General features: G+C 42.3%; 1 protein-coding gene across 5 annotated transcripts in view; it reads right to left on the bottom strand.

Annotated features, from left to right (window-relative positions):
* SAMD12 (sterile alpha motif domain containing 12) overlaps window positions 1-25,799 on the bottom strand; it is a 448,904-nt gene that overhangs the window by 379,520 nt on the left and 43,585 nt on the right. For all 5 annotated transcript variants that reach the window (XM_070802753.1, XM_070802749.1, XM_070802750.1 and 2 more), the window contains exon 2: window positions 22,540-22,718. In XM_070802753.1, the coding sequence (XP_070658854.1) occupies window positions 22,540-22,718 (179 nt within the window). The remainder of the gene's footprint in view (window positions 1-22,539; window positions 22,719-25,799) is intronic.

Raw genomic sequence — 25,799 nt, 5'->3', positions numbered from 1 at the left:
TTTGCAGTTTTTAAAGCTAAGACTCCATTTGCAGTTATTATAAAGTACTGGCTGTATTCTCTGTGCTGTACAATCTGGCCACGAAGTTTTATTTTATACATAGTAGTTTGTACCTCTTAACCCTCTATCTCTCTATCTTACCTCTCCTCCCACTGGTAACCACTAGATTGCTGTTTCTATGAGTCTTTTGTTATATATATTCACTAGTTGGTTTTTTTAGATTCCACATAAAAGTGGTAATGTATAGTATTTGTCTTTCTCTGACTTATTTCACTTAGTATAATACCCTCCAAGTCCATCCATGTTGTGGCAGATTTTCATTCCAATCTCATTAATAGCCATCACTGTCCAAGCCCCAAGTATAAAGCTAAAGGCCATCTTCCCCCCTGCTCTTACCGAGGGATGGCTCCAAAGAGATCTTCTCCAGGAAAAGGTGGAGAAATCCTTAAAATGCTAAAAATAACCAACCCTTATACAACTTGAAGTTTCTCATAAATATTTGGAGTAAGTATTGAATGAAGTCCCAAGAAAAAAAGGCCTTGATGGAGTGACAGGATGAAAAATCTGGCTCCTAATTTCATCTCTGTAACATTTTCGCAGGCTTCTGCAAACCACCCCTCTTCTTTGCCCATCAGTTTTCTCACCAGTAAAAATGAGAAGGCTGGATGATTCTGAACATTCATGCTGATTATGACCACTCCTTTCCCCTATATTTTCTGGGGTTTGCCATCAAGGCACACAAGCCTTGTGCTTCCTCAGAAGCTGCTGCAAATTTTGGGGTTCCACTGGGGACCATCCTCAACAAAATGACAGCATTGGCTAGAAACTGCCATGACTCACTGAAGTGCATTAATAAGCACTGCTGTAAATAACTTCCCTGTGCTCAACTCCCGATAAATATTAGCCAAACACCCGATAAATATTAGCCAAGTTAAGCCCAAGAGGGAAAGGGGTCATTCAAGGAGAAGCACTTGGTTCTTAAAGTTGATGTATAAATGGTGAGAGACACAGCACATATTTGCGTTCTGGAAGGAAAAAGAGGGCAGCGTCTCCAAAACGAAATAATCACTTCAGTGGATTAAACTGCATACATGCATACACATGCACACAAATAACACGGGAAAAAAGCAACAATTAAGCCCAACAAGGTAGACCAGGTACAGCACTGAGCACTCAGTGATACACTCGAGAAGAAACCATGAGCTAACGGAAGTCACAGCAACAACGCGAGATGGAAACGGTGGCTAGCTGCTGTCAGTTACAGACAAACACAAAATGGGGCACCAGGAAGACGTGTCCCATAATGTCCTGACGCTGGTAACAATTGCTGGGGCCCAGGAGAAAAGCCTTAAAATCTTCAAATAGCAGTTTAATTTTAGTTCAGTCGTTTAAAGTGAAAAGGGCACTGAGAGTCTCCATCTGTTGAAAAGAAAGTCATGATCGATACTGACTTCAGAGGATTAGTGGAGCACACCCATCTTTGTCAGGGTTTGCACTTGGCTTGACGTTCAACAAGATGCCTGCCTGTGAGGAGCTTAGGTTTGGGACAAACATTATTACATTGTTCTCAGATGCCACCTGGATTAAACTGATTAGGCTAGGCTTATGCTGCAGTAGGGCTTCCCTAGAGGCGCAGTGGTTAAGATCTGCCTGCAATGCAGGAGACACGGGTTCCATCTCTGGTTGGAAAGATCCCCCGGAGAAGGAAATGGCAACCCACTGCAGCATTCTTGCCTGGAGAATCCCATGGACAGAGGAGCCTGGTGGACTACAGTCCATTGGGTCACAGAGTTGGACATAGCAACTAAATGGCAACACATGTTGCACTAACAAACATGCCTCAAACTCTTGGGACACAATGAAAATTTACTTCTTGCTTATACAAAGTCAGCTCCAAGTCAGCTCCTGGGCAGTCTCTGTGGTGACCTGGTGATCAAAGTTCCTTTGACTCTGTGCTCTGCCATCTGAGCTGGTGGCTACCACACTCCCCCAAAGGGAGCTGAAGTTTGCACCAGAGTGTCTGCTAGCCCCAGTCCTTTAGGGCAGTGGGTTTCTCTTACAGGCCACTGTCTAGGCATTCTGGGAGACCAGCAAGTGCAGTCTTACTGGAGCCCAGGAGGAGAAAAGTGGATGTTGGTGAACATAAGTGACAACTATAATGACAGCACTGATAAAGAGCAGAGACTCACATCCCTGCAGAAAGTTAAGAAGCCTTCAGAGCTTAAAAACAACCTGCTGTTCATCCCCCCAACCCCTACTCCTTTTCCAACTGGCCTCCTTCCAATAAATGCGTGAAGCAGTCAACAGTAGGCGAACATGACGATGGGTGGGGGAGGTTAAAAAAAAAAAAAAAGCTGAAAAAAGTGAAGATGATCTACTACCCAAATGATTTCCGGCTATGTCATTACCCTCCAAACTGAAGAGCCTAATCCTTAGGCTCAAAATTCAATAATGACAGGACAAGGCTAACAGTCCAAGTAGCAGCACAGAGTCAGGGAAACTACAGAGATATCCCCTTTTAAAAGTCAGGACTTCTAAAATATCCCTTAGTTTCTACATGTTTGATCCCTCTGCAACACACACACAGATACACACCACAATATGACACCCGTGACCGCTGACCTATAGCTGTAGCCCAGATCACGCTTGGAAACTGGACTGCAAGTTTAATGACTTACTTGACATTTTCTCTTGGATGTAACTCTAAAATCGTAAAATTAATTATGGTCAAAAAGAACCTTCTGATTTCACCTCAAATCTTCCCCTATTAACATCTTCTTTCCTTGACTTTTTTTTTTTTTTATCTTACTAAATAACACCAGTGTCTGGTTAGCTGCTCAAACCAGGAACTTAGTCGTCATCCTCACTGCTTCCCTTTGCCTCATGGATTATACCTAATCTCATTTTATCACTTCTGTCTCCAAAATAAACTCCAAATTTGCCCCTTCTCTCCATTTCTATTGGTATCAGCATCTCTCACCTCCATCAACTCCAGTATCCACATCCTAGTCTATTTCTCCTCTTGCTCACTTCCAACCAACCCTCTGAGGAGCAGATGGGGTCTTCTTTTTGTAAGCCCCTCCCCTATCTGAAACCTTCCATCAATTTCTCCATTGCAGAAAATATAAGGTTCAGGCAAACCCACAGGATCCATAACATCACCTTGAGCCATCTGTATACCCGCCACATAGGTCTCTTTCCTTTCCTCAGCAGGAGACACTCCTCCTTACCTCAGGGCCCTTGTACAAGCTGACTCTGGTTCAGGAAGTATTCTTAGCCCCATCTTTTGGCAAGGCTGCTCCTTTATAACACTTGGATTTCATTTCAGAACGCACCCTTTCTCCTTTTCCTCCTTCAGGCCCCTAGTCTCACCTCCATCTTTATTTTCGATCTCAGTTTCTCAGACCTCAGTTGGTTTCCTTCCAAATATATATCAGAACTTGTGCCATAGTACATGTTTGAGATCCAGTTTCCACTTCTGTCTTATTCAATACAGTATCACCAGAGAAGGGGTCTAACAGATACTTTGAATGTTGAATGATATGTGCACTTTAAGGAGATAAGTCATTTAAATAAGAGAGGGCTTACTATACTTTTTATACTATGTCAGTGTCCTTTACACTGAAGATCACAAACTTAAACTCCCTAAAGCAGCCTGGCAGGAAACCTCATGAATGAAGAGGGCCAGGCATAGGCAGAACCAAAGTAGAGAGCCTATTCATCAAAAAGGGGCAGCTGCTGACAACTCCAGCTGGTACCAATTTAGGCTTATCATTTCCAGATTTTTAAAAAATTTTCAAGAGAAGTGGGAAATATGGAGTATTTAAAGGAAGAATGTTAGGGTTTTTCCACCACTGAAGATTAATTTAAACCTTAAGTGTGTGTGGGCAAACAAAACTTGTTGGTAGACCCAATATGGCTGCAGGCAGCCAATTCAAAACTTCTGCTGAAAAAAGTTATTTTCTCTAATCCATCTTGCCAAAATATTTTCCAGGGATAATGATAATATGAAGAACAACAATAGAAGCAAACTTAACAGCATGCTTACTATATGCCAGGAGCCGTTTTGAGCATTTTATATATAAATTCCAATGATACGAGCAACCACCCCAAGAGGCAGGCACTATGATTATCCCCACTGGACAGATGAAGACACTGAGGCAGAGAAAGGATAAGAAACTGGCCCCAGGTTGTACAGCTGGCAAGTAGCAGGGTAGACTGGGGATTGGATCCAATGTCCCAGGTCAGTGTCCTTTACTACTTTATATCAAGAGCAATCAAAATGTTTGACCACTTCCAATTTGCCTTGATTCATGGAATTAAAAGATGCTTACTCCTTGGAAGTAAAGTTATGACCAACCTAGACAGCATATTGAAAAACAGAGACATTACTTTGCCAACAAAGGTCCATCTAGTCAAGGCTATGGTTTTTGCAGTGGTCATGTATGGATGTGAGAGTTGGACTGTGAAGAAAGCTGAGCACCAAAGAATTGATGCTTTTGAACTGTGGTGTTGGAGAAGACTCTTGAGGGTCCCTTGGATTCCAAGGAGATCCAACCAGTCCATTCTGAAGGAGATCAGCCCTGGGTGTTCTTTGGAAGGAATGCTGCTAAAGCTGAAACTCCAGTACTTTGGCCACCTCATGCAAAGAGTTGACTCATTGGAGAAGACTCTGATGATGGGAGGGATTGAGGACAGGAGGAGAAGGGGACGACAGAGGATGAGATGGCTGGATGGCATCACTGACTCGATGGACGTGAGTCTGAGTGAACTCCAGGAGTTGGTGATGGACAGGGAGGCTTGGCGTGCTGCGATTCGTGGGGTCTCAAAGAGTAGGACATGACTGAGTGACTGAACTGAACTCAACTGAACTGAATGGACCTGACATTCCAGGTTCCTATGCAATATTGCTCTTTACAGCATCGGACCTTGCTTCTATCACCAGTCACATCCACAACTGGGTATTGTTTTTGCTTTGGCTCCATCCCTTTATGCTTTCTGGAGTTATTTCTTCACTGATCTCTAGTAACATATAGGGCACATACTGATCTGGGGAGTTCCTCTTTCAGTATCCTATCATTTTGCCTTTTCATACTGTTCATGGGGTTCTCAAGGCAAGAATACTGAAGTGGTGCCATTCCCTTCTCCAGTGGACCACATTCTGTCAGACCTCTCCACCATGACCCGCCCATCTTGGGTGGCCCCACAGGCATGGCTTAGTTTCACTGAGTTAGACAAGGCAGTGGTCCTAGTGTGATTAGATTGACTAGATTTCTGTGAGTATGGTTTCAGTGTGTCTGTCATTTCAGAGTGAATGTCAACATTCTAGGAATCAGCGAACTAAAATGGACTGGAATGGGTGAATTTAACTCAGATGACCATTATATCTACTACTGCGGGCAGGAATCCCTTAGAAGAAATGGAGTAGCCATCACGGTCAACAACAGAGTCCAAAATGCAGTACTTGGATGCAATCTCAAAAACAACAGAATGATCTCTGTTCATTTCCAAAGCAAACCATTCAATACCACAGTAATCCAAGTCTATGCCCCAACCAGTAATGCTGAAGAAGCTGAAGCTGAATGGTTCTATGAAGACCTACAAGACCTTTTAGAACTAACACCCAAAAAAGATGTCCTTTTCATTATAGGGGACTGGAATGCAAAAGTAGCAAGTCAAGAAACACCTGGAGTAACAGGCAAATTTGGCCTTGGAATACAGAATGAAGCAGGGCAAAGGCTAATAGAGTTTTGCCAAGAAAATGCACTGGTCATAGCAAACACCCTCTTCCAACAACACAAGAGAAGACTCTATACATGGACATCACCAGATGGTCAACACCAAAATCAGATTGATTATATTCTTTGCAGCCAAAGATGGAGAAGCTCTATACAGTCAACAAAAACAAGACCAGGAGCTGAATGTGGCTCAGATCATGAACTCCTTATTACCAAATTCAGACTCAAATTGAAGAAAGTAGGGAAAACCACTAGACCATTCAGGTATGACCTAAATCAAATCCCTTATGATTATACAGTGGAAGTGAGAAATAGATTTAAGGGCCTAGATCTGATAGATAGATTGCCTGGTGAACTATGGAATGAGGTTCGTGACATTGTACAGGAGACAGGGATCAAGACCATCCCCTTGGAAAAGAAATGCAAAAAGCAAAATGGCTGTCTGGGGAGGCCTTACAAATAGCTGTGAAAAGAAGAGAAGCGAAAAGCAAAGGAGAAAAGGAAAGATATAAGCATCTGAATGCAGAGTTCCAAATAGCAAGAAGAGATAGAAAGCCTTCCTCAGGGATCAATGCAAAGAAACAGAGGAAAACAACAGAATGGGAAAGACTAGAGACGTCTTCAAGAAAATTAGACATACCAAGGCAACATTTCATGCAAAGATGGGCTCGATAAAGGACAGAAATGGTATGGACCTAACAGAAGCAGAAGATATTAAGAAGAGGTGGCAAGAATACACAGAAGAACTGTACAAAAAAGATCTTCATGACCAAGATAATCACGATGGTGTGATCACTCACCTAGAGCCAGACATCCTAGAATGTGAAGTCAAGTGGGCCTTAGAAAGCATCACTACAAACAAAGCTAGTGGAGGTGATGGAATTCCAGTTGAGCTTTTTCAAATCCTGAAAGATGATGCTGTGAAAGTGCTGCACTCAATATGCCAGCAAATTTGGAAAACTCAGCAGTGGCCACAGGACTGGAAAAGGTCAGTTTTCATTCCAATCCCAAAGAAAGGCAATGCCAAAGAATGCTCAAACTACCGCACAATTGCACTCATCTCACATGCTAGTAAAGTAATGCTCAAAATTCTCCAAGCCAGGCTTCAGCAATATGTGAACTGTGAATTTCCAGATGTTCAAGCAGGTTTTAGAAAAGGCAGAGGAACCAGAGATCAACTTGCCAACATCTGCTGGATCATTGAAAAAGCAAGAGAGTTCCAGAAAAACATCTATTTCTGCTTTATTGATTATGCCAAAGCCTTTGGCTGTGTAGATCCCAATAAACTGTGGAAAATTCTAAAAGAGATGGGAATACCAGATCACCTGACCTGCCTCTTGAGAAAGCTATATGCAGGTCAGGAAGCAACAGTTAGAACTGGACATAGAACAACAGACTGGTTCCAAATAGGAAAAGGAGTACGTCAAGGCTGTATATTGTCACCCTGTTTATTTAACTTATATGCAGAGTACATCATGAGAAACGCTGGACTGGAAGAACCACAAGCTGGAATCAAGATTGCTGGGAGAAATATCAATAACCTCAGATATGCAGATGACACCACCCTTATGGCAGAAGGTGAAGAGGAACTCAAAAGCCTCTTAATGAAAGTGAGAGTGGAGAGTGAAAAAGTTGGCTTAAAGCTCAACATTCAGAAAACAAAGATCATGGCATCTGGTCCCATCACTTCATGGGAAATAGATGGGGAAACAGTGGAAACAGTGTCAGACTTTATTTTTCTGGGCTCCAAAATCACTGCCGATGGTGACTGCAGCCATGAAATTAAAAGACGCTTACTCCTTGGAAGGAAAGTTACGACCAACCTAGATAGCATATTGAAAAGCAGAGACATTACTTTGCCAACAAAGGTCCATCTAGTCAAGGCTATGGTTTTTCCAGTGGTCATGTATGGATGTGAGAGTTGGACTGTGAAGAAAGCTGAGTGATGAAGTATTGATGCTTTTGAACTGTGGTGTTGGAGAAGACTCCTGAGAGTCCCTTGGACTGCAAGGAGATCCAACCAGTCCATTCTGAAGGAGATCAGCCCTGGGATTTCTTTGGAAGGAATGATGCTAAAGCTGAAACTCCAGTACTTTGGCCACCTCCTGCCAAGTGTTGACTCATTGGAAAAGACTCTGATGCTTGAGGAATTGGGGGCAGGAGCAGAAGGGGATGACAGAGGATGAGATGGCTGGATGGCATCTCTGACTTGATGGATGTGAGTCTGAGTGAACTCTGGGAGTTGGTGATGGACAGGGAGGCCTGGTGTGCTGCGATTCATGAGGTCGCAAAGAGTCGGACACGACTGAGCAACTGAACTGAAACAAAATTTTGAAATCACATATCCTCTATTTAAAAGAGTTCTGCTCGATAACAAATCCAAGCTTTGATGCATTTCTTTCTTCCATCTGGGTTCCCCTAGTGGCTCAGATGGTTAAAAAATCCACCTGCAATGCAGGAGACCTGGGTTTGATCCCTGGGTTGGGAAAATTCCCTGGAGGAGGAAATGGCAACCCACTCCAGTATTCTTGCCTGGAGACTCCCGTGGACAGAGGAGCCTGAAAGGCTACAGTCTATGGGGTCCTAAGGAGTCAATACACGACAAAGTGACTAACACTTTTACTTTCTTTTCTGTTTGTTACACTTCTGGCTACCTCTAAGTAGTTACTGCTATTCAGGCATCGATAGGACTAACCCTCCTTTGTTTATTTAGTACAACATGAGAAAAGGTTGGTATCAGATTTCTCCCAAAAAAGATTACACAATATGCAAGTTGGACATGAGTGCATTTATGAACTAATTATATAAAGAATAGAGAAGCAATGAAGTTCAGCTTTTGGTGACATTTGACCAAAATTCTATAAGGATTTGGCTTCAGCCTTGGGTTTTGGCAGGCCAAGTAGCCAAATGCCATTTTGGCTCCAGTTTTGGCAACCTTGACCTTGTGCAAAATAATGATCATTTGGCCACGTTGGTTACTTACACCTGTGACCACCACTACACTGCTGGTGACACAGATAGGGATGCTCCTTAGGGCTTATTATTGCTATATGAAAATTCCCTTTCCAATAAATGTAGGTATTTTATGTCTAATTAAGCTAATCTCCTGGCTTGTTTTTATATTAAAAGTTTATCAGTCAGGTGAAACTTAAATGTACATTGATTATATGAATTAATTTACACAACAAATAATTGTGTCCCTGTAATATACCAAGCATAGTTTGCCATTTTAGGGATAGATCAAAAAACAAATCAGGTCCCTGCCCTCACACAATTTACATTTGGAGGGATGACATAAAATAATAATACGTGTAATAGATAAGAAGATGATACACTGTTTTAAAACGTCATGGGTATGTTGAGTGTGGGAATGAGAATAACGAAAGAGTCAAGGATCAGAAGCACTGAGAAAGAGTTCGTTATTTAAACACAACAGCCCAGCAAGCCTCACTGAGGCTATGGTTGAATAAAGGTTTCAAGAAGATGGAGGAGAGTGTCTTGGGCATCCTGAGAAAAAGAAGCTGCAGGCAGAGGGAACAGCATTACAAGGGCTCCCAGGTGGGAAGCTGCTGCTAAGTCACTTCAGTCATGTCCGACTCTGTGCAACCCCATAGACGGCAGCCCACCAAGCTCCCCCGTCCCTGGGATTCTCCAGGCAAGAACACTGGAGTGGGTTGCCATTTCCTTCTCCAATGTATGAAAGTGAAAAGTGAAAGTGAAGTCGCTCAGTCGTGTCCGACTCTTAGTGACCCCATGGACCGCAACCTACCAGGCTCCTCCATCCATGGGAATCTCCAGGCAAGAGCACTGGAGTGGGGTGGCATTGCCTTCTCCACCCAGGTGGGAAGATACCCAGTTTAGTCCAGAAGCAGCCTGAACATGAAGAGTGTAGCAGGAGGTGACACGAGTGACTTACCAGGGAACAGATCATGCAGAGCCCAGGAGGACACGGAAAGGACTCTGGCTTTTAATTCAAAGAAAATGGGGAGCAATGAGAGGAGTCTGAGCAGAGAACAACATGATCTGATGGGCACATGAATGAATTCCAGCTACTGAGTGGAAATTCCTGCTTTACAGTACTGTGAAAACATTTTTTAAGAGAGAAAACCACAGGGATGGCAATACAATTCAGCTTAATCTTGAGAACGCTTAACAAGTATCTTCTTTAAATACAATCCTAAGCTTTCATTTATGGGACTGTTTCAATGAAACTGCCTCATGAGCTACAACCAACATGGCAAGCCCAAGAGTTGAAGTCTTCATTTCAGTCAGTTTTCAGTGGAGAGGATGAAAGTTCAATGACTTGGTAACATCATCATTAGCATGGCCTGCAGGGGCAGAGCTTGACCAAAACATCTGTTGCTCCTTCACTGATCTCAGTTGAGAAGAGTATATTCTCAGTATCACAAATGTGCACTATAAAAACCACAGGAGTCGATAGCTGTGACTCTGCTTGTGATACCACTCTGATACCACTGCACTACAATAGCAATTTAAAAAAGTATCTGCTTGGTATAAATTTAAGTTGTAATAAATAGGTATTCTTATCAGTATTTCAGGTTTATCCTTGTATGCCAGACATTCTTTCTAAGATGAAGATATTCAACTTCAGCCAAATAGTGACTGGACACTTGCTCACTTGGCGTCTGACCAAAATGCACATTTGGTATATATTCTGAACCATATGTTTGTGGCCCCTCCTCAATTCACAGGCTGAAGCTCTTACCCCCAAAGTGATCGTATTTGGAGGTAGGGCTTTTAGGAGATAAATAGGTATAGATGAGGTCATGAGGACGGGGCCCCATGATAGGATCAGCATCCTTTTCAGAAGAGAAAGAGAGACTAGAGCTCACTTTATCTTCATCATGTGAGGATACCGGCAGAATGCTTCCATTAGCAAGTCAAGAAGAGGGCCCTCACCTGGAACCAAATTGACTGACTTCCTGATCTTGGACTTCCCAGCCTCCAAAACAGTGAGACATTATTACTGAAGCTACCTAGTCCATGTTATAAACTATGCTATTTTGTTATAGCATCCCAAGCTGCTATAACAAAATATGTATGGTCACATGTAACAGCAACACCTGAAAACTATTTCTCATTCATAAATCCCTGGCAATAATGTTCGAGGTGTTGTCTGATACCTGGTGGTCTGATTCTCAATTTAAAACTTCCTGATCATTTAAGGAGAAGCCGCTGCCTTCTTTTATCATCTGGTTATGACTTCAAGGCAAAGGGGGAAGAGTTAAGGGAGTCAGCTGATGCTTATACTGAGGATTATGAAGAGAGCTGTGGGTAGGGGTGGAATCCTGGCCAACACTGGAGGGAGCAGAGGGATGGATGTGCAGGTCGGAGACTTTTTAACTAAGTCAAGTTTGGAATGCCAACCACAGACCACAAACAGGTATTTCCCTAGCCTAAGGGACAAGTTAGAACTGTGAAGAAGGAGGGTAAATAAGAGCTATGGATGCAACCCTTGCTTGTCCTGTGGACAATGTTCCACTTGCCCCCACCATCCAGAAAAGCATCCTCTGCCACTAACAATCATTACAGCAAGATGGATCTTCCTGCTCGCCTCTACAGAGGATAAAGATAGCAGAGTGGAGTGAGTGAAAGTCGCTCAGTTGTGTCTGAATCTTTGTGACCCCATGGACTACACAGTCCATGAAATTCTCCAGGCCAGAATACTGGAGTGGGTAGCCTTTCCCTTCTCCAGGGGATCTTCCCAACCCAGGGATCAAACTCAGTCTCCCGCATTGCAGGCAGATTTTTTTACCAGCTGAGCAACAAGGGAAGCCCAAGAGTACTGGACTGGGTAGTGTATCCCTTCTCCAATGGATCTTCCCAACCCAGGAATTGAACCAAGGTCTCCTGTATTGCAGGTGGATTCTTTGCCAACTGAGCTATCAGGGAAGCCCAAAGATAAACACTACGGGGCAAAAGAAAGGAAGACCCAGAGGCGAGGAACTTCCAGGTCATATCAACTAACATTTCATTTATCAGAAGCGTATTCTTTAAGATGTGCTGGACACTGCAGCAGGCACTGATGCCATACCAGTGAATAAGACAGAGAAGATCACTGCTGTCAAGGAGTTTACATTTTACTGGAGAGACAGAAAATAAACAGTATGATTTCAGACAGGAAGAAGCTCCATGAAGGATACACCATGATATCAGAAAGCGTGACTGGAGTGGTCAGGCCTCTCTGCAGAGAAACATTTGAGCTGGGACCTATGTGACAGGGAAACAAGGGAACCAATCATTGATCAAGGAGGTAAATATAGGCAGACAGGATGGCAGGTACCAATGCGTTCAAGAGAGAGCATGACTTTGGCATATTCCAGAAACAGAAAGACAACTGTGTCTGGAGCTCAGATGACCAGAGGGAAATCTGATATGAGGTGAGATTGGGGAGGCCAAACAAAGCCTGAATGTCTTGGATTCTCACCATAGGAATGAGTCTGGATTTTTACTTTAAGTGAAAAGGATGCTAAGAAGGTGCGTGGTATCCTTTAATTCAAGATTGGTGTGTGGGAACAGGATCACAGGAGGGCAGGAGTGAAGTGGAAGCCAGTTAGGAGATAGTGAGGTGGGTCCGAGTGATAGCAGCAGATGTGGGAACATGAGTAGATTTCAGAATAAGAAGTAAGGGGAGAATGAACATGATGTGTTGATGGATAATCTATCTCTGAACAACAGAACTGCCTCTACAATTCACATTTTTTTCCTACATAATGCAACATACTATTTTTTCAACTCAATCATTATTACAAAATCATTCTCTTTCTCAATATATGAGTGATATCTTGCTGCCTGCTAAGTCACTTCAGTCGTGTTTGACTCTTTGCAACCCTATGGACTGTAGCCTGCCAGGCTCCTCTGTCCATGGGAATCTCCAGGCAAGACTACTGGAGGGGGTTGCCATGCCCTCCTCCAGAGGATATTCCCGACCCAAGGACTGAACCTACATCTTTTACATCTCCTGCATTGGCAGGTGGGTTCTTTACCACTAATGCCACTTGGGAAGAGCCATGAGATAATAGGGCAGTTTAAAATGATGTATTACTTATTACCACGGTTTTTCCTGTTACAACTATTAACTTTTGGCAAGTTATACCCAAATAGAACGTAAGTGTTAGCCATTTGTATATTTAGAGAGAAGAGAGAAGAGAAGGCAAGGTATTCTTATAAAATGACTTAAAGTGTCCCTTCCCCACATACCCTCTCCCAACATTTATTTGTCCAGATCCTGGGTGTACAGTGTCTAAAGCCGACCTGTCCAGTGTCTCCCATTGGCTGAGGTGCAACTGAGACATCGTGGAGCAGGGAAGACACGCAGACGTGCACCTCCACACAGGTCCACCTGTAGGCATCTCAGTGAAATACATCCACTTCCGCAAAGTCACATGGGGACTGCAACACCCACCATGAAGAACCAGTTACTATCTGGCTTTTTATAGCCAAAGTTTGCAAATCGCATGGTCACCTGAGTCCAGGTATTCATAGTTCAAAAGCAACTATGATGTAGGATACCAGGAAAGCCAAAATATACTTGAAAATCGTATGCAACAATACACATTTTATAACAATGTCTTAGCATCTGTCTGTGTGTACAGGGAGAGAGAGGGTCAAAAGGGGAAACATGTGTGTATATGTTCAGAGATGCTGTGTGTCTGGTGGACTACAATGTCCCTCAGTTGGAGTAAGCGTCAGTCCTCAAGCTGTGGGTACAGACAAAGGTCCAACCCTGCTTTCTTCTACCACCTTCTGCTCTTCATCTTACTTGGCCTTAAGCTTCTCCCAACTTCTGTTTTATCTTCTTCTTGAGTTCTTCACTTGGCTGAGTTGACCAGGGCTCTCAGATGCCTCTAGGCTTTTCCAGTGTCACCCATCAAGGACTCGGAGTCTCTTCAACACAGTCACAGAAGCAGATCACTGCTGTCACGTGTGCCTCTTATGTTTGTCTTTTTCTTAGGTTCAAATTATACACTTGCCTTTATATAAATGCAGGCAATTGTGAAATTTCTCAATCAGTTCTGACAGGCATGACTCTTAACTGCTGTCACAGTTGAAAAGTTTACATATCGATCCCCAGCATTTCAGACTGGAAAAGAAAAGCATTTGGGCAGAGTGCTACCAGTCAAGCCACCCCTAGAACTCACCCTTTCTTCCAAAAGACTATCTTTACTGTGTCAAATTGTCAATGGAATTGTAACTGGGCTCTGATCCACCCACTGATAGGGGCACCACTTCCCCTGAGGCCAACTTTACATTCTATCCTCAAAATGGCATGCACTGCAGTCTGGGTACACAAGAAAAGGAATGCCAACCAAGTGGCTGCAAGAAGCTGTTGTTTTGTATAGAGTGGTAAGCTCTAGCCATGTGTCAGAATTATGATGTTTTAGGTCAGGCTGCGCCACTACTAGCCTCAAGATTTTGAGAAGGCATGTCATCTCACCACCACCTATGCAATAAACCAGGTAGTCGGATGCTCCCGAAGCTGCCTTCTTGATTGATTATTCCATGAAACTATGGCTCCAATGCATGCTCCACTGTCACACTTTTCAGAGCTCAGCACTTCAGTTGTAAATGCTTACCTTTTCCAACACGGGTTGACTGCGGTTTCTCCTGAGGTCTTTCCAAGTGTTCAGTGCCTGTGCAGGAGGGGCCTGGAGCTCACACGGCATGACGTCATCTTGGCTTCTCTCTCTTGTTCTGACCCCTGACAATTCTTAACTAAGTATGTGGTCATTATGTTTCCCATGCATTATGTCCTTTCCTATCACTGGTGACAGTACATTGGGTTGACAGCCTCTTTTGGAGATGTTCTTACTCCCCAAGCCAAGAAACACAGATAGCCAAGAATTAGATCATTCTATCCCCAAATTGCTGTAGGCCTTCTCAGAGGCAGCTGAGCAATGTGATTTGATCAAGGTTAAGTACAATCCCCCTTCATCTTTAACCCAAGACAGAATTCTCCGAGCTTTCTGTTTCAATCCCAGATTATGCTTCCATTCCCACTCTAACAAACATCCCCCAGCTGCCCTACAGTCAGCTCTCATTTATCCACCTGTGGCTTATCCCAAGCACCAGGCTTTCTCCTCCTCCCGCCTCCAGCACCAAACTCCAGGCCAGCTCCTTTAACTCTGTGCCAAAGAAATACAAACTAAATCTAATATTAGCCTAATGAGAAAAGGCTATCTGCTGCCAAAGATTCACATAATGCATCCCAGAGCCAAATGTGGGCAATTATTCACTGCTTTGGATGCTGGCACTGCTTCTGCCTTATATAATATAGCAATCAGGATCTACTGCATTTCTCCCCAAGAAAGAAAGAATACATGCAGTGTTTTAACCTCTTCTTTTGTCTCATTGGCCTGATTCTCGGTATAACAGATTCTCTTTTCTTTCCAAAATCAATCAATCATTTGTCATTTAATGTTAAAGAGATGAAAAAAATCCTGGTTTTAGAGTCATTATACTTAGATTTCAGTCATGTTTCTCCACTTTTTAGCCAGAAGCTAAGTTTTGCAAGTCATTCTTCATTTTCTCAGCTGCAAGATGGAGATTTTATAAATAAAAACATAGGAGTCAATCACATCTAAACAAGAGACACAGAAAGTCATCAAGACTCTCGATCATTATTCTGATTCACTGTTTTACATGCTCTGGTGAATCAGCATTGCTGGTATGAAAAAATAAAGATTAACTTTATGAAACCCTTCCTTTATAGGCATGAAAACACAGGGCAAATTTCTTCATAAGCACCTAGAAGATCAAGTCTAGAAGACAAGAGTTTCAATTTCCCAATGCTGTATTTAGGCCACTTGTGAGGAAAACAGTCCAGAATTTCAAGGTAGGGAACAGCCAGCATGCTATCTACCGATGGGCTGATCTTAATCCAGATCCTGAGTTGCTATGGAAACGCAAATTCCAACCATCGGACAATTGAGGGATATAACCTTCAAAACAGACTCCCCTTTCCACATTTTTTCTTATGATTGAAGCACATGTCCCCCCAGGCCCAAGGACAAGAGTCAGAGAAAATGTTCACACAATTCCATCTGTTCATCTTACTCACTCTTATAACCAGAAAATTTCAATGGCTTCCACAGATCAGAGCAGCCTGTCCAATAGAACTTTCTGTGATGTTCTATGTCTGTGCTAGCCAAGACACTGATCCCTAAGGCACCTATACTCTCTGGATTCCCAAGTCCTCACTGGCATTTAGGACTCCCTTTGGCAAATATCTTTTGCAAATTCACACATCAAATGTATCTGTTTTTGTTTCTGTTTTCCCAACTAGACCCTATGCTACCCAGTAATAAGGCTTAAAAGTGAGCTTGGTTCTCTATTGATTTCTATTTCATTTCTCTTTCATTTAAGATAGCCAATGACATAGATAACCCTCTTTCTAGAATTACAGCTCTAGTCTTTTGAGTCATTGAGGGCAAGGGTCCCCAAATCACATTTAAGATAAAGAAACAAAAAGATGCTTTTTCCAAGGATGTGTAGACAGAGAAATTTTTTAATTATAAAAGCAATATGAATTTCACAGTCAAGATGGTAGATTACACTTATGCTATGCAATCCCCTCTCAGACTCTAGAAATGTAAAGATATTAGAAAATATATTTTAAAATTTATATATTGCCATACTTGAAATCAAGGAAGAGATATCTTTAGGTGCCAAGAGCTCATAGCAATGAGGAATGATGAAGCTAAAGACGCCTCCTGGAGATCTGGAATAGGGATTGGTTCCAAAGCCCTGCCTGGCCAGACCCAGAATGGCAGAGCCCATAGGCATGACAGGGAGATGGAACCAGGCTCCTGTGTGAAGCTGCAGATGAGAGAGCACATCTGGGGGGACTTTATTTGCATAATCAGTAGCAAAGACAACATCAGATTGAGACATAATTAAACACCTGGTCAAAGATGCTACCTCCCAAACAGTTCAGGAAGAGACAAACACAAAAAGCACCTCATCAGTGCTTGCTTCAACAGCACACAGACTACAAAAGCACCTCAACACACGGCATATTTCCCAAGACAACTCTCCTCCTTGGCAAATCATTCAGCAAGACTTCGGACCCATGGGAGGAAAAACAACACCCTCAAAGGTAGAACACCAATTCAACAAATAGGAAGAGTCACAGCTGAGCTGCTTAAGCTAATGAGCAACCTGAAAAGAGCTTTAAATAAATATGCTTAAAAGAGTTCAGTTCAGTTGTTCAGTCGTGTCTGACTCTTTGCGACCCCATGAACTGCAGCACGCCAAGCTCCATCACCAACTCCCAGGGTTTACTCAAACGCATGTCCATCTAGTCAGTAATGCCATCCAACCATCTCATCCTCTGTCGTTCCCTTCTCCTCCTGCCTTCAATCTTTCCCAGCATCAGGGTCTTTTCAAATGAGTCAGCTCTTCGCATCAGGTGGCCAAAGTATTGGAGTTTCAGCTTCAGCATCAGTCCTTCCAATGAATATTCAGGACTGATTTCCTTTATGCTTAAAAGAGTACATATATTAAAAAGAAACTCTGAGTGCAGAAGAAGAAAAATTTCCCCATAATCTCAGCTCTAGATATAAACTGTCTCCTGAGAAATCTGTATGCAGGTCAAGAAGCAACCGTTAGAACCAGACATGTAACAAGGAACTGTTTCAAAATTGGGAAAGGGGTATGTCAAAGCTGAATATTGTCACCCAGTTTATTTAACTTAAATGCAGAGTACCTCATGTGAAACGCTCCAGGCTGGATGAACCACAAGCTGGAATCAAGATTGCCGGGAGAAATATTAATAACATCAGATATGCAGATGACATCACTCTAATGGCAGAAAGCAAAGAGGAACAAAAGAGCCTCTTGATGAAGGTAAAAAAGGAAAGTGAAAAAGCTGGCTTAAAACCCAACACTCAAAAAACTAATATGGCATCTGGTCCCATCAGCATATAGCAAATAGATGGGGAAACAATGGAAACAGTGACAGACTTTATTTCCTTGAGCTCCAAAATCACTGCAGATGGTGACTGCAGCCACTAAATTAAAAGACATTTGCTCCTTGGAAGAAAAGCTATGACAAATCTAGACAGCATATTAAAATAGAGACATTATTTTGCCAACAAAGGTCTGTATAATCAAAGCTATGATTTTTCCGGCAGTCATGTACGGATGTGAGAGTTGGACCATAAAGAAGGCTGAGTACCAAAGAATTGATGTTTTTGAACTGTAGTACTGGAGAAGACTCTTGAGAGTCCCTTGGACAGCAAGGAGATCAAACCAGTCAATCCTAAAGGAAATCAACCCTGAATATTCACTGGATAAACTGATGCTAAAGGTGAAGCTCCAACACTTTGGCCACCTGATACTAAGAGCCAACTCACTGGAAAAGATCCTGATCCTGGGAACAACTGAGGGCAGGAGAAGGGGACAACAGAGGACGAGACAGTTGGATGGCATCAACAACTTAATAGACGTCAGTTTGAGCACGCTCTGGGAGATAGGGAAAGACAGGGAAGCCTGGTGTGCTGTAGTCCACGGGGTCTCAAGGAGTCATACATGACTTAACTATCAGCCATAAAAAGGAACACATTTGAGTCAGTTCTAATGAGGTGGATGAACCTAGAGTCTATTATACAGAGTGAAGTTAAAAAGAGAAAAACAAATATTGTATATTAACACATACATATGGAATCTAAAAAACGGTACTGAAGAACCTATGTGCAGGGCAGCAATGGAGATTCAAACAGAGAGCAGACTTGTGGACACAGTAGGGGAAGCAGAGGGTGGGACATATTGAGAGAATAGCACAGAAACATATATATTATCATACGTAAAATAGCCAGTGGGAATCTGCTACATGACACAGGGAGCTCAAACCCAGCGCTCTGTGCAAGCCTAGAGGGATGGGATCGGGTAGGAGGTGCGAGGTTCAAGAGGAAGGGGACATATGTATACCTATAGCTGAGTCATGTTGATGTATGGCAGAAAACAACACAATACTATAGAACAATTATAAATAAAAATAAATTAATTTAAAATAGAAATAAAAATAAAATTTTGAAATAAATTAAAAACCATTTAAAAATAAATAAAAACAATTATGGAATGAAGTCTTTCAGACTCGGTGATGCCTTTTTACGGGGAAAAGATATTTATAGGAAAATGGGAACATGTTACACACTCTGCAGGAACCTGCCCGTCTTCCTCTCGCCCTACTGCAATAGCAGCACGCTCATTTTCCTGCATAAACACTGCTACAGATTGAAAATCTGTGTTCCCCTAGAATTCACACCCTAGCCCCCAATGTGATAGTAAGGAGGAGGAGTCTTTGGGAGGGCGGGGCCCTCACAAATGGGATCAGTGTCCCCATGAGAGAGATTCCAGAGAGATCCTTGGTCCCTTTCTACCATGTGAGGACACAGTGAGATGATGGATGTCTATGACCTGGGTAACAAGGCTCATATCAGACACTCCAGCTGGTGGTACCTTGACCTTGAACTTCCCAGCCTTCAGAACTATGAGAAACAAATTTCTGTTGTTTATAAGCCATCCAGTTTCTTTAATTTTTATTGGAGCATAGTCTCTGGTCGCTCAGATGGTAAAGAATCTGCCTGCATTGTGGGAGACATGGATTCAATCCCTGGGTCAGGAAGATCCCTTGGAGAAGGGAATGGCTACCCACTCCAGGATTTTTGCTTGGAGAATTCATGGACAGAGGAGCCTGGTGGGCTACAGTCCCTGGGGTTGCAAAGAGTTGGACACGATTGAGTGACTAAAACTTTCCTTTCACAGTTGCTTTATAATGCTATGTTAGTTTCTCCTGTACAGCAAAGTGAATCAGTTATATGTACACATATATCCCCTCTTTAGATTTCCTTCCCATTTAGGTCACTTCAAAGCACTGAGGAGAGTTCCCTGTGCTATGCAGTAGGTTCTCATTGGTTATCTATTTCATACATAGTATCAATAGTGCATATATGTTGATCCCAATCTCCCAATTCACCCCCTGGTTCCCCTCTTAGGGGCCATGCGTTTGTTCTCTACGTCTCTATTTCTGCCTTGCAAAGAAGGCCTCTATAGCATTTTTCTAGATTCCACATATATGTGTTAATATACAATAATTCTTTTCTTCTTTCTGACTGACTTCACTCTGTGTGACGGCCTCTAGGTCCATCCACATCTCTACAAATGATTCCACTTCGTTCCTTTATACAGCTGAATAATATTATAAGCCACCCAGTTTAAAGTGTTTTATAGCACTCCGAACAAACTAAGATAAATATACATAGGTCTCCATCACCCTTAAAAAGATAGAATTTGTTCAATTCCATGAATACACAGTCTCTTTGGCCAAAGTTTTATGAATGAACATTATTTTCATATTATAGACATCGCTAGAGTGAATATTCTCCTGCAGCCATCTTTGCACATTTGGGTGATTATTTCCTTAGGACAAGTTCCTAGAGAGGGCATCACTGGCTCAAAACTTACACTCATTGAAAATTTTGATAACTCTATCAGACTGTCCTCCAGAAAATCTGTATGGATTTGCATTTCTGAGTGGCTTTACATGATGCATCTGTAGCTAGAGGTTTTTTAAGTTAAGTGTAAAGTAGGTCAAGTTACCAGAGATTCAATTATTTACCTAAGGAAAAAGGATGACTCACAACTCCAATAACCCTTGGAGTGCAACCGAAAGGCACATCTCAGTGTGTCCATACATGCACAGAACATGTTCACACTGTCGGTGGTACAGAATCTCTGGGGTATGTGACACTGCAGGTCTGGAGTAATCCTTATTTTTATTTTTGCCCCTGTTCCCCAGCAACCACCACTGTCATCAAGTCCTCCATGAAAAAATAAATACTTTGTAACAAGAGCTCCTAGTCTGTTCACTCCTAAACATGTCAATGTGAAGACATTCTGAATTCCCTTTCAACTCAGTTTGGGGGTTTCACTGTAGACAACCTGGAAAATCTCAGACAAATCTGGCTTGCAACCAGAGTCTAAACCTGAGGAAAGGTTCATTATAGATGACTGCATTCTCGGTGAAGTAGGTTTTCAGCAAAGCAAATGTAAAGTGAACTAGAGGCAAAAAGGTACTGACATGAAGACTGGTTTTACTACCACATCACACATTCCAGGTAATTCAGAAGTTACCAAATCCTATCAGGTTTGAATCCAACTTCTTATATCACCAAATCTGTTCTGCAAATAAAAGAGAATCTGGAAAAGTTGAATTAAATTAATTTAATTAAATTAAAGTTGAATTAAAATCAGGCAATTGTCAATTAATGTTTTCTTTTCCTCCACTGTAATATTTAATATTTTACGCATCTCTGAAAAGATCCTACTCAAATAAACCATTTATCTTCCTAGTTAAAGAAGACCTTTAAGATATTTTTTTCCTCACTCTTTCAAGATGGAATCAACCACTGGCTGACCAGATTTAGATGTCAAAATCAGAGCAGATCAGATCAGATCAGTCGCTCAGCCGTGTCCGACTCTTTGCGACCCCATGAATCACAGCACGCCAAATAGGGCTTACTTATTCCCAGCTCCTCTCACATAACAATAACCAACCAATTTTCTATGAGGTGTAATTTCTCTCAGCTAAAATGTGCAAAATATCTGCAATATCTCCCTTGCTAATTGTTCCCCACTCCCTACAACACAGATACACACATACTCTTTTGTCATCAGTTTTTAATTATCTACACTAAAGTAATTGGTAATTATCCAAAAGTACAGACAAGGTAGAAAAATTCACATCTGATCTTGGAAGGCTTTTTTCTTTTTTTTACGGGAGTGGGAGGGAGTTATTGTATGACAGCCGAGCGACCTTTCTACTTGAGGCTTTTCTTGGGGGACTGCAACATCTGCTTTCCAAGGCATGCATATATTCATCTCCTCAACAAACATTTGAAAGGAAATCTCTTCGAAGGAAATACCATAGGAAGACAAGTTCTCTCAATTTTCAAGGAGCAAACTAACATACACCCCCAACAAAAGCATCTTCACCGGTTTCAGACAAAGACCCATACAGCGCCAGTTCCATGATGGAAAACCTTTGAAAGAGGCTGCTCTTACTAAATAATCGTCTATCCTTCAACTCCCAGTTTACCACTGTGTGTCTTGTACCTACATCTATATTAAAGACTAAAGGACTGAAGAATACTGCAACAAATTAGAGCAACTATATCTTTAACCAGGGTCCTGTTTACTATTGTCTACCTGACAGAATTGTTACCGGAACCTAATAAGCCAGTATGTCAAAGTCCTTCCAACAGTACCTGGAATATATGTATATATTTCATAAAATATCACTTGTTACTGTGATGGTCAGCAAAATCCCCTCATACTCATGCAGCCAACTGAGCCTTTTACAAAATACTTGTACATATACAGTATTATTTCATCTGTTCAACCTGATGGAAATGATAGTGTTGCTGGTACCCATTCTATAGGTGAAGAATCTGAGGCTTGGAAAGTCATATGACTTGTCCAATATTATCAAATGATCGATTGAGCCTGGTAAACAAATCGTTAAGTCCAGGCACTCATCCCTAGAGCTCGTCCTATACCATCCTCAGAGCCTCATGCTCTAAGACTGACCACAAATGTGCTTTGATTTCACTCTAAAGGTGATGAAGTCACTATTTTCATTTCTTATTACTTGTAGTCGAGGAGCAGTGATTTTTGAATCACCAACAATAATTAATGAAAGTACTGTCAGTTCTTCCCTGGGGCTGGGCCACAAAATATAGAAGCTGCAGCTTCAGAATCTCATTGGAGTATCACCTACCTTAGTTGTCTCGGCTTCTGTCTGCAGTCGCTTGGGGGTTCCTTTTTGGTCAAGCACCTTCTGGAAAGTTTTATTTTTAATGGATTGAGACTCAACACCTTCACCTTCAATTTGTAGTTTAATACCTTCACCATGGGCAGGGTGATCAATACCCCGTGGATTCAAACCGCAGTGGAGAGCTAGGAAAGAGGAAAGAAATCTAACTCAGAAAACAGATCCTATAAAGAAGGTGTCCATGAAAGACAATACTTCATTTGGTCTACATGGGAAGAAACAAGACATTTCCAAGTTGAGGGGTGGAATTATAACTATAGGAAATAATCTGGGGAAGAGGGACCATGGTATGGTGGCAAATCCCGAGCTCCGAAGTCAGAAAGACGGCAGCACAAATGCAGGAAGCATCAGTTTCAAGAAGTTCGACCTTGAGCAAGTGACTAATCCCCACATTACAGATGATAATACCAAATCAGGCAACTTAGGCACTGCCTCCCACACATGCAGTTATTTCAACCTCTGCAGTTCAGTTTGTATCTATGCTTCCATCTGGAACACTGTTCATTCATTCCTTCCAGCTTCTGAATCTTCCCTATTCTTCGAGCATCCACTCAATATTCAACAAATATTTATTGAGCAAACAGTAAGAAGTCAAGCAGATATTTTGTTCCCAGCTCTCACTTCTCCCTTAACAAGTCCCATCCCTTCCCATCATTTCTGATACAATCAATCTGCCCATGACTCTCAAATCTTACATCCAGCCCAGAGAGACCTTTTTTTTTTTTTTCCTGACAGGTGTGTACTTGCTTTTTAATTTATTCTAATTGGAGGATAACTACCTTACAATATTGTGATGGTTTTGCCATCCATCAACATGAATTGGCAACAGGTATACATGTGTCCCCCTCATCCTGTACCCTCCTCCCACCACCCTCCCCACCGTATCCCTCTGGGTTGTCCCAGAGCACGAGTTTTGAGTGCCCTGCTTCATGCATCAAACTTGCACTGGTCATCTCTTTTACATATAAAACGAAGGTGAGCATGATGCATGTGCTGGGAACTGAACCCGGGTCTCCCACATGGGAGATGAGAATTCTACCACTGAACCAGCAATGGCCCTGTAGCTTACAGCCCAGAAATACCTCTCTTACTAGCTTCAGACATAAGTAAGACTGTCACTCAACATCCCAATGTCAGTGTATCAGAGATCTCACATTTAACATGTTCACATTGAACCTTGATTTTTCTACCCCCAAATATTCACCTTCTCCAGTCACTACAGAGAAGCTAAAGAGTCCTCCTTGATACTACTCTCCCTGTAAGTCAGTACATCACTTTCATCTTTTACCAGGGCCAGTAAGTGCTGCACTCAAAATGTTGCTCCCATCCACCTACCTCACTCCATCTCCACTGCCATCACTCTGGTCCACGCTACCCACCTGTGTCACCTAGACTGACCACCCCAACTGCTCCTCCTCCCTGGATACCCACAATCTCATTAAAAAATGCACAGGTCAATTCACAAGACTCTTCTGCTACAAAACAGAGACTTAATGACTTAGAGAACAAACTTATGTTTACCTGGGTGGGGAGGGATAGTTAGGGAGTTTAGGGTTGACATGTACACACTGCTTTATTTAAAATAATCAAAGATCCACTGTATAGAAAATGTAGAGGGGACAAGAGAAGGAGATAGATGATATTGGCCATGCATTGATAATTCTTGAAGCTAACTGATAGATTCATGGGGATTTATTTCACTACTCCTTCTACTTTTGTGTATATAAAAAGGTTTAAAAAAAACACACACACACAAACTAACTTTCTAATGGCTTCATTGTACCCCCAGAGCATTCAAAAGTCTTTAATGTGGGCAACAAGGCTATGACATTATCTGTTTCATTCTACCTCTCCAATTTCCTCACCCACTACAGTATCCCTTGTCCACTCCACCTGTACCACCCACTTCCTTGTCTCTTCCTTGAACACCCCATGCCTTCTCGACTTTGCATATAATGTTTCTTTGTCTGAACTGTTCTTCCCCATTCTTCAGCTAACTGCTACTCATCAGTAAGGTTTTGGCTTAAATACCAACTCTTCAGACACGCCTTTCCTTAATCCCCTCCCTCATTCTCCCTATCTCTCCCTCCCCACATTGGATCTTATGCCTGGAAAGACAAGTATTCAACAAACATCATACGAATCTTAAAAAACTCACTGTACAGTGGTCTGTATGCATGTGACCTTATTTATACCACTTTATAATTTTATTTCTTTGTTTGGCTGTCCTGGGTCTTTGTTGCTTTTCTCCAGCTGTGGTGAGTGGGGGCTACTCTCCAGTTGCGGCACACGGGCTTCTCATTGCAGAGGCTTCTCTTGTTGTGGAGCACGGGCTCTGGGGCATGCAGGCTTCAGCAGCTATGGCACACATGCTCAGTAGTTGCCGCTCCTGGGCTCTAGAGCACAGGCTCAATAGCTGTGGCTCATGGGCTTAGTTGCTCTGCAGTATGTGGGATCTTCCAGGATCAGGGATTGAACCTGTGTCTCCTGCACTGGCAGGCGGCTTCTTTACCACTGAGCCACCAGGGAAGCCCTATTTATACCATTTTATCTAAAAAATTATCAGAAATTCTTTTCTAGTCTTTTAAGTTCCTAAAACATGGACCAGCCTATTTCACGGTGCATTGTAAGCACTCATGTATTAGTTCATGCCTCTTCCCTCAGGTTTTGTGATGGATCTCAAATAATCTTCATGAAAAACCCTGATACATAATTATATTCATTTCACAGACAAGGGAAATGAGGCTTAAAGGGTTATAGTCATAAAAAGTCGTACAGTGTCTGCTGAAGGTCACAAAGATCATGTATCATTTAGGTTGCAGATGATTTCAAGTTTCAGATGAACAAACCCAAAATAGATTAACCAGTGAAGAAAATCATTAACTTTCAGGAGAGGAAGCCCAGTAATGGGAAAAGTTCTGTGTTAGCTGATTTCCCAGTTCAATAGGGCCATCAAGACCCTTTTCACTTCTCCATTCTACCATCCATAACATCACCTTACGCCTGGGTCCCCACATGGCACTACAGCTACAAGCTTCTAGTTCACATCTAGCAATAGAGACAGCTCGGTTGACCATAGGTTTCCTCCCTCAATCCTCCTCCAAACTTGGATTTTTCTCATTGGTCCAAAGTGAATCACATACATCCAATAGTGAACTAAAACACTGGTGGTGGAGGTAGGATTACCCTTAAACCACCTAAGGTCA

This window comes from Bos indicus, chromosome 14, assembly GCF_029378745.1.
Source record: "Bos indicus isolate NIAB-ARS_2022 breed Sahiwal x Tharparkar chromosome 14, NIAB-ARS_B.indTharparkar_mat_pri_1.0, whole genome shotgun sequence".
NCBI lineage: Eukaryota > Metazoa > Chordata > Mammalia > Artiodactyla > Bovidae > Bos > Bos indicus.
This window is presented reverse-complemented; position numbering and strand designations above follow the sequence as displayed.